The sequence below is a fragment of the Opisthorchis viverrini genome (genome assembly GCF_000715545.1).
Source record: "Opisthorchis viverrini unplaced genomic scaffold opera_v5_170, whole genome shotgun sequence".
In the NCBI taxonomy this organism is placed as follows: domain Eukaryota; kingdom Metazoa; phylum Platyhelminthes; class Trematoda; order Opisthorchiida; family Opisthorchiidae; genus Opisthorchis; species Opisthorchis viverrini.
Genome location: NW_008751826.1, coordinates 131907 through 142253, shown reverse-complemented (window position 1 = coordinate 142253; position 10347 = coordinate 131907). Strand labels below are relative to the sequence as shown.

Here is a 10347-nt window from a genome sequence, read left to right as displayed (position 1 = left end):
AAAACAGAATTATAGGGAAATTGCTGTGGGAAAGAACATCCTCAGGGACCATTTGTAGGTAACGGGTATCCAACTGTCAACAAATGCACATCAATAAGCATGAGCGAACAAGATGGGCAGCACTCTTTATAAGATTCAGAGAACTCATCGTATGTCACATGTCTTCGCCAAGACTTAAGGGGACCGTGACCTTAATGAGACAGTCCAGATATGGGAAAGGAAGACACCTTTCTTACACAAACGTTGGGTTCACAAGATTCGTGGAAGCGAAATTCTATTCACTGGTTGTTGGATTGTCGATATGACATATCAGAGTTTTCCGTGGTAGGTAATTCTGGTTACATGAATCATTTATGTCTAGCTTCAGTTAACGGCAGAATGCTTTTTTTATGTGCTGGTCACCATTGATGTAACTGTAATCCATAAATAAAGCGATTGAGGAGCAATCTGTCTGTATCAGTGAAACAACGTTTGTCATGTACTCCGACGTCTCGTCGTGTTCACCCTGTTTCTGTGTGATATGGTTCCTGGTGAACCTAAACGGTTTTTTTGCGCTTATCGGTCGGGCTGTACGAAACTGTCGGTGGAAATAGACCACTGTGTATCCCTGTGCTGCAAAATTAGAATTGCGTTCGACCGTGTGATTCAGCATTTCTGCACTTACATCCCACAGCGAAATTTTGGCCGAATTTATAGTACTCATAACTTGCTGAAAGATGAAAGTCAAATGAGAATGGCGCTTTTGCTCGGCTTGTGAACTATGACCAGTGGTAGGCTTCCGTGTATCCATTGCCCGTGACCGCTGGATGCTCCAAAATCACCAATGTTTTCTATCACACTCTACTCATGAGTAACCAAAAATAAATTAGATTGAAGGGATCCTCAGCCGGCAGCAGTGCGGCGGTCCACCTGCGAAGGAATATGGGGTTGAACACTAAAATACATCGTAAGGGCGACTTTTTGGCATATCTACGTGTTTAGGCGGCTCCTGAAACAACTTACTTTCAGGATCATAAAGTGTGCCACAGTTCCGTCGAACAGTACTCAAAAGTCCTAAGTAAGGACACAACGGAACCTCTCAGCAGACATTAGTGTCTGGCGTCAAGGTTACCGTTACAACCCTCTCGGTTTTTCTGATAAATAAGACTAAATATTACTGTAAAGCAGACATCCATGGATAAGTGTTCTAAAACAAAGGGGACTTGTTTGAGTGAACCATTGTTCAAAAGATGTTAAGTGACTGACTCAACTCTCGTGTTGCCCTTGGACCGCTTACGAGAGCCGATAGTGTTGAATGCAACGGAAGACGACGACGAAATCTGTATGGCGTGTTCACGAAGGCGTAATCGAATAGAGGATTGGAAGGAAAGACAGGGAGACTACGGAAAATAACCAAAGCAGCGGTCTGCGGGGAAAAGTGCGCCGGCCGGGAATCGAACCCGGGCCGCCCGCGTGGCAGGCGAGCATTCTACCACTGAACCACCGGCGCGACGACTGGGTCAATAATGGGGAATTGAAGAAGAAACAGTCGAATGGATACTTGTTGACTGTTTAATATATATTCTAAGCATTTCCTTGAACCTTTACGTGATTTATGGGCTTTATGAGAATCTGAACGACATGAAGAATATCAACCGCATCGACACACGATAAAACATCACAGAACTCCCAAAAGTGGACAGCTAGTCCGAACGACCGGTGTACTCTTAGACCCAACAACGGACTTCAAATTAGCCTGTCTCCAGGGGAACTTATATGACAACGAAACACAAAAGTTGATAAACATTAACTGCCTTTTCAACTGATTCAGTTTTGTCGTCTCTCTGATTCTAAAATAACCATATATAATAAGGGCGATACCGTTTAAAATCTGTTTACTCACGGATTGTATCTAGGATGAGGCCAAAATGCCGATCTCTGGCGTGTATTGAAACTTAGCACTTTGTATCACATTACAACGGATAAAAATCTTCATCTTCTGAAGAAGCAGATCATGAAACATATTTTGGTGATTTCAAGAATTACTCCGCATGTTTTTTAGTTAAACGTCTCATTGCCCCATAATCTTCTAAACGACATCGATTTGTCACCTAATTCTGATTTTCCTAGTGCATTCACCCGGCTATTCTTTTTATAATTCTGATGGGCATTTCAGCCTGCTTGCCCGTGCAAGGTATTTTGTTGCTATATCAGAGTAAACAGCGTAACAAGTTTAGACGCTTTGCATCTGAGAAGACTCAGTTGAATCCAATAATACTTGGAAAACTTATCATTCAGGCTATTAGCAACGCTATATGAATGATGATTTTACGGGTATTTTAACTCTCCCCGAGAGAAAATAGCCCCAAATTAATAATTTCAGTAGATCACTTTGCAGTTCCAGAACATTACTTACCATAGGGATAATGATCATGCACTCAGCCCGAGTTCGGTGTGCACTTGTGAGAATACAGGTGACAATCGGAGCATCTGAGTCGGAAATATAGTAATCAGACTATTCGCTCGTGAATGGTTTTACACAGCAAATTGAAATCCGTCTGAACCTTTGTCCGTATTGTTATTCAAGTTCAGTATTTGAAGACTGAGACTATGGGAAATCCATATGGATTTAATCATTCCTTGTAGCAAAGTGGTGCCAAGCGGTGTTTGACCGTCGATGTCTTTTGAGCATTGACTGAGTCTGGATCAGTCATACGGAAGTACATCGGACGGTTTTCGGAAGAAATAACTCATCCACAAAAGATGAACTGGTCACACTCCATAGGGTGCACTGACTTGGTCACGTGCTGCGTATTCCAGGTGACTGACTTCCTTGGAGAGCTGTTTTCACACAACCACACAAAGGGTGGAAACGTGCCAAGTGAGGTTAAGCGATGACTTGGCAGCAAAGTGTAAAAGCCATGATCAGAAAAACTCAGCTGCGCTGGTCACTTCCGTCTTTCTGGATGGAGGCCCCCGAGATGGGACACATCGACGGTTAGAGAGATTGTCAAACATGGCCCAGTCGTGCCCTCAAAGGCTCTCGTGCCTCCAATGCATGGCTCCCCTCCAGATATCCCCAGTGAAAAGTTCACTGATAGCCCTGTAATTATGCCACCTTCCCCACCTCCCTCAAATCGTTGGTGAACGAAACTTTGACAACTTGAACCACTGTATGGCAAGTACGTGATTTTCACAGCTGAAAGTGATGACGAGCGGTTAACTGATATATCACTGCTCATGAGAGTGCTGAAAACTCTTTAAACTCCATCTCCGCCTACCTCTTCTTGCAGCTCATCAAGTGGATGTGATTCTCAAGCTTTAGTCAGCCGTACGTTCCACTTGAACACCAAACTAGCGAGAGGTTTAGCTGGGATTTTGGCGAGAATCCCGTAATAACTAGCCTTATTTACAAGTGACCATATTTCGCCACCTGCATGTCATTCCGTTGTTCAGGTTAAAACGAGGCTAACGAAAATTTTGGGACTACACCTAATTGATGAACCGTAACAACGGCAAACGTGGCAGTGTAATGTGCGGAGTTTTCATCGAACTTAAGGGTAGGGTCGTGTGGGACAAGAGGAAGAAATGTTCTTTCGAACTCAGATTTTAAAACACCCGGTTAGTAAAACTACAATTCTCCAAGATACAAAAACTTTGGTCTGATGTCCGATGTGACCAGAAATGTTAATAATTAACCCCCCTTTTGCAAATTCATCTTCAAGCTGGCATTCGTGGCCTCTGTGCCTATTGGTCAAACAGCACTTGTTTGTCATTCTACGCATTCAACAAACTGGGAAAAAGTGAGTTTTCCAATATGCACTATGTCTATGGTTTCATTTGTGTCAGCCTGTGCCCTTTGCTTGTACTTTGTACTCATTGCATAACTTACAACCCTCAGTAGACCTATTGAGGACACCCATTTTTCTTGGTGTTACCTACTGTACGCCGTCTTCCTGTCGTACAACGATAGGTCACATGTGGCCGAACAATGGTGAATACCAAACAATCGAACGCAGACCTCCAAACACATGTGTGTGTTCACAACTCAGGGCCATAGCGGGTCAAAAATGCTTTCATCTAAATGTGTTCTAGCATCATTCGTGAGAAAGGCCAACAGGAACCTAAAAATTTCTGACAGAGATGTCAGACAAAGCTACATGTACAGACCTATATTACTATAGTGTTTCAGGAGTAGAGCTGAACTCTCCCTCGAAAAATTCGAGTTTCAACAGATCTACTGGTTTGAGGAACTCAGTAGGGAACAATTTCAAAATTTTCAGCAATGTCTTATCATTTTTATCAACGAAGAACGACGTTTCAACACGCCGTGAAGACACCACCAAATTGACTTTGAGAAGCTATTCTACTTACACTTTAGAATGAACGGAGTGAGGTTCGACAGGTTGCACCTTAAGCAGTGGCATGTTTCCCATTGATCAGATTATCGACCTGAAAAAAATAACCGAAACGTGCACACACGCGACCGCTTCCATGCAGCCACTAGTAAAGGCAAAGGAAATCATACCAACTCGGCCTGAACACATTCTACTGCTGATCTTGTAGGCTTTGAAGTGTACGGCGCCACAGGGCTCTGGGAGTCCGGAAATCTTGGTCGGTAAAGGAGGGCTGTGTTATGTAAAGAGCCCTAAGAATATCAAGCAACCTAAAGACACACAGCGACGACTCTATACAATCCGATCTACACTTCTTTTCACAAACGCAGGTGCAGAGGCCACCGTGGAAGAGTGCAGAATCTTTAGCGCACCCATTGCCAGTCTTCAAGTATCCACCCCACAATCCCCTCGCTGTTGCTCAGAAGACCTTTTGGAGAAGACAAAGGCTCATACTCCAAACTACTACTTAATGATTGGTTTGATCAACGGCAACATAATTGTGCGTGATTTGCAAACAGGTAAGTACTGTCCTTGAGTGATATTCAACCTGATGACACCTTCCGTCTTTTTGAACTTGTTAGGGGAAGGTAATATTATCCTAAAGATCCTCAGATGTACCCGGATCCCAGTCACGTAGGTCCAGTGTGAACGGTCACCAATATGTTCCGGTGCAATCATCCTGGTGAGGGAAGCGCTGGACTCGGGTTCCGCTCTTACTAGAGCTCATCAACATTGCATAGCCTTGCCCTTGTCGGGGCTTGAACTCCACTGATCTGACATGCGGGGCGAACGTGTTACTACTACTCCACCAGCCTATGCTGAACATATCTGAATTTTTACTTCTGAACAGGTGATCATGCTCAGGTTGACTAATTTCACTGGGGCGCAAAATTCTGAAGACACACTCCGCTAGAAATGAGGACTTTTACCAAATAGTATTCCTCTAGGACTGTACATATGTAGGTTTTAGACAGTGAAGCATCCAAAAACGTGTTGGCAGTTTTTGTATACCTTGGATGGAGAACAAAAGTCAACAACAAACGCGCGATAATGGCATTCCAAATTCAAGCAGACACCAAAAAATCAATTTCGCTCAAAGTTTAACTAACACACTTGTAAAGAAATTTAAGAGGCACCGAGGATGACCGAATTTTGTACTGTTGTAGCCTTTTATCCCACTAAAATGGACTGTAGTCTGTGTTTTCATTTAGGTTCCTATATTCTGACGACCAACGCTTGGAGTGGACCAATAACCCAGTTGGGTAGCTACTGCAATGTGATGTACGCCCTGGTTCTCAGACAGTCTCGAGACATGGGACGTTTAGCTGATGTGATAACGGTATGCCGGAAGTCATGGAACAGCGTTTCCACTGCTCCGTAAGTGTCTTTTACTAGGGAAGATTTTTAACGGCATTATTTTGTTCATATCCCTGTGACTTGTATATAAAATTTCATGGCACCTGTTTCTGAATAAAATAACCTTGAAACGAATCACAGTAGTTTTACTGAGCGGCAACGTACAGGAGACTTACATTAAGTGAAAATCAACCGACTGATTTTATGTCGCATCAAACACTGTTCTAGGTACCTGCGTTTAATCAGGTCCACTCGTATATCTCTCCAAATCCATATGAGAATGCAAACTGCTTATCAGAAACGCACCCAAACGGATTCGTACCGTACTAGGAAGGATGGAGTCAAAATCAGCTGAATTACTAACATCGTGCTTCAAGCATTTCGGGAATTTTTTGCTAACGCTGCAGATGCTTGTTTTATCCAGCTGCAAGGATTGAAAACGGTGTGCTAATGCGGTTCGCTGCCGGTACATCTTTTACGTGAATACACCTCCACAGTAGCCAGAGCGTAATGTAAACATTTAGCGAAGTTTTACTGCAAAGTTCTAAAATTATAACTAACAAACTCGGGATCAAGTGACCGATACAGTGGGTATCCATTTTATCACAAGGCCAGAAAGGTAGTGTGGTTGGACTTACCACAAGCAGCTGGTTATGTTGCAAACGTATGGCTTGGTAATTGGTCGTCGTCTCAGATGGTCAGTGATTAATGGGCGCAACATAGCGGACTACTTACAAGTAGTCAGAGTGACTGGTGAGGTAGTGTATCCCTGTGCAGAACGGTGCATAAGCCGACAACTCTGTTGTATGACAACCCTAAGCCCCCTTAACTGGTTTGTGATGAAAATTCGGCCCTCCATGAGGTTACAGAAACGTACAGGTGAAGATAATTTATTCCCCCAACAACAGATACTTTACGGAATTTTCTTCTCGATGCTAGCTTGCATTTACTGTAGATTGTAGGGAGACCAAGACTTCCCAATAGGACGATTTTTAGTAGTTAATCAAGTACGTGAATACAGTGCCTATCATTATGTAAGTATTGGTGATAATTGCCCTCGAAAAACCTCCTAATTTCGAAAATCGGGTTTGATACATTCTTAGCTGGGATTTTATAGAAAGACTACTTATGAGGGAGGAATATTGTGACATCTTGAATACTGACTCAAACGAATCCAGAGGTAGCCTGTACAGGGCACATTAGTCTGAGGAGTATCAGGAACGAGTCCCATTAGAATATCTTGGTCGCGTCCCTTTGTTTCAAATGCATGTGAGTTCAGCACCCCTGATTTGATAGCTAATAAACACGTTAGTGGGGCTTTACAGTTGATGTACTTTTCACACAAATACAACCATGTACTAGAGGCGTGTATTACAGTCCGGTAATTCGCACTACGGAAGCTGAACGCCTCAGTGCTCGAACGGTCACGTGCATTGCAAAAGCCGCTAGAGGAGGGCATTTTATCGCTGAAGGAGGGCTACGCGGTCGTGCTCAGACTACGTGAGAGCCAAGCCTATCCCTAGTGGGGAATACCACTCCATCTGTCATGTACAAACCTACAAGTTCATGCTCAGTCCACATATCTAGTCGATCTGTGATCTGGGGACAACAATCACTGTTTGTGCACACGGATTACAGGTGCTGAGTGAGGAATGCTATTTCCGCCAAACTCAGTTCTCACACCCAACCAAGCTATCCTGGCAGGTAATCACACCTCCGTATATACACGATCCAGGAAACAGTGCTGAAACTTCCCTCATCCTCTCAATTGAAAAGACAGCTTTTTTATATGTTGTTACGATTCTGGACTGGTTGGCTGACTATACAGCGTGCTGCCGAAGGCCAAACATATCAGCAACCTCAGGGCGACAGTCAGGCAGAGGCTGAAAACTGACGAGAAACATGTGTATGAACAATTGACAAATATGGACGCCGGATGCATCAAGCAAACAGAACGGCATGACAACCAACAGTGCATAGTTGACAAAGGCACCCAGTGACGGGTGGTGTGGGACAGCCGACAGAGGTTAGCAAATGTGAAAGTGCACACAAGGTGTTTACATGAGAATGAGTAGCTGACAACCACAGCAACGACACATTCGACTCACTCAATTCGAGATAACTCAGTGGTAAAAGCGCAAAACTTACTGACTAACGTCTGCATCTTGACTGCCCCTGTTTAAGTTTGGACAGTCTGACAGCGTCTCGGCCCTCTTTCTTCCCTCGGTAGCCAAGCACTAAAGCGTTGTTACGGCTGAACATTTTTTCTGAACGGACCGGTAGCAGAAAAGTCACAATAGGTTGGCTTACTTTATTTATTCCTTTCCCTATGTCAATGTACACTGGTTAGACATTATTAGAATATTTATGTTTTGTTCTGATTACCTCCTGCAGATCTATCTGGACACCTCTAGGGAAAATCTGGTGAAACTCCACTTTAGTACAATCAAACAATGTGGTAAACAAATAGCAGTGAAGGCGCCTCATTTTGAGCGGATAAGAGAAGTTTTTGGAGGATGTCCTACGAAAAAAATGTTCGATTTGGCATGCCCACTTTTCCCAGGGGGTTAAGGTATCTTATGAAGTCGGTTACTAGGATTAATATTTCAGATGAGCAGAAAAGGGAGAAACCTGCGTCCAACTGCGTGAAATTTATTCACTTTCCGTGCTGCATCCTGAAGCAGCACCAATGAAGCAGAAAGAATCCTCTCGGTAGTTTTAAACTTCTTCTCAATTTGTTCTGCCTAAGTTACTCACACGTAGAGATCGATAACACAAGATACGTCGGAGGATGTTTAACTCATAAATCCATGTAAGGAATTGTACCCTTGAAATAACACCAATGATATGGAGGATGGTCAAACCTACTGGCGCACTGCAGAGTGCAAAAAAACATTTAAACAATCATTATTCACTGTTAAGAGTGAACGAAATTTATGGAGGCTTATCGGCATAGGCAGCGTACGACAGGAGGGGATGCAAATTTCAACGGCTCAAAGAGGTCAGCGACCAAATGAAGAAATGGCGGCGACTCGAGGGACGGAAACTCGGGGATCGAGTCCCAAAAAGGGCGAAACCGGGAGTGAGCTTTTGAAGGGTTTTCAGTAACCTCGGGAGTTGTGTGTTACGTCTAGACTTTTATACATTCTAACAGTAATTTGAGGCTGGCTTCCGGTCTTTACATAATACGCAAACCTCTCAAATAAGCCACTAAATTCTTGTCTTCGGCAGCATACACTTTTCTAACAACCTTTGGTCAGGTCGTCGATGAGAAGTGAAACTGTACAAAGACACCAGTGTGAACCTTATCCGGTTGTTTTGGTAGCTCAGAAACAAGGCTACTCCAGCCTTTTCCAGTGTTTTCTGTCCACCAGGTTGGAAGGCGGCTGACAAAACTCAGTTTACGATGAAAACAGAGGAATAGGTTGGGTCACAAATTGAAAGGCTAGTCCAGAAAGTTGCGTCTTTTCGATCTTACAAGATGTCACTGGCTACATACTGTTTTCATCCTGGATTGAAGACTAAATCTTATGAAATTTCCTACCCTTTTTAGGTTAGCACCAGAGGAAGAATTCCAAGCAGTCAGTCTCTTGGAGCTTCACGGGTCACTAAAGGTCAGTTCCGGTTCAATAGTCGCATCACGCACCTATAGATTTCAGTTCCTCCAGTTAAGGTTCCGCATGATTGTTTTCGTGGTATAGGAAAACTGTTTACGAGGAATGCCCTCCAAAATTTCTACTTTGATACCACATATAGACAAGCAACATCATACGCTTCATCGTGATTGTGTGTCACACTAGGCTCACCATCATAGTAAGTTGGCTGTCAGAAAAATTTGCGCCTCAACGCGGTTCGCGGGAGCAAAATATTTAGCTGTACACCGTCAAGGAATGCATTTCATCGCTGGAGGAGAGCTATGCGGTCGTGCTCAGACTACGTGAGAGCCAAGCCTATCCCTAGTGGGGAATACCACTCCATCTGTCATGTACAAACCTACAAGTTCATGCTCAGTCCACATATCTAGTCGATCTGTGATCTGGGGACAACAATCACTGTTTGTGCACACGGATTACAGGTGCTGAGTGAGGAATGCTATTTCCGCCAAACTCAGTTCTCACACCCAACCAAGCTACCTTGGCAGGTAAACACACACATAGCAGTTGCAGGTCACATAAATTTATAACCTGGTTCACGGCTTCATCGGAGAGTACGACAAACTGCTCTGTATTGAGCTTAGAAAAACGTACACAGTACACGCGACTTCCCCAAAGCACCTTAAAAAAGGAGACAGTCCGTCATGAAGTGCAATGAGGAAGCTGTAAGCGCAATAATGATGGCTTTATGATATCATCTTGTTTATAATTGTAAATCTCATTTGGACACAGCCATTTTGTGTATGATACAATCCAGATGAATATTCTGAACAGGAGTTGCCTAGTGTTTCGATTATGCCGATATTTGAGATATCGTATTACATTTTATTGACGACCAGTACTACTCATAAGGTGCCGGAAACCTTTGGACAGCTCATGATCGGTTTCATCCCTACCGTGGCTCTTCAGATAGACCAATCATTGGCAGTAGTTCGTCACGAAGAGACTGGACCTTACCGTGG

At 43.6% G+C, this 10347-nt stretch overlaps 1 protein-coding gene across 1 annotated transcript in view; it reads left to right on the top strand.

The window, feature by feature from the left end:
* T265_14281 (hypothetical protein) overlaps nt 1–10315 on the top strand; it is a gene marked incomplete at both ends in the record, with an annotated part of 21759 nt that extends 11444 nt beyond the window's left edge. Inside the window, 5 exons of the mRNA XM_009172928.1 lie at nt 3705–3782; nt 4706–4894; nt 5588–5753; nt 9286–9346; nt 10160–10315. Of these exons, the coding sequence (XP_009171192.1) occupies nt 3705–3782; nt 4706–4894; nt 5588–5753; nt 9286–9346; nt 10160–10315 (650 nt within the window). The remainder of the gene's footprint in view (nt 1–3704; nt 3783–4705; nt 4895–5587; nt 5754–9285; nt 9347–10159) is intronic.
* Between the last annotated feature and the right edge of the window lie 32 nt (nt 10316–10347).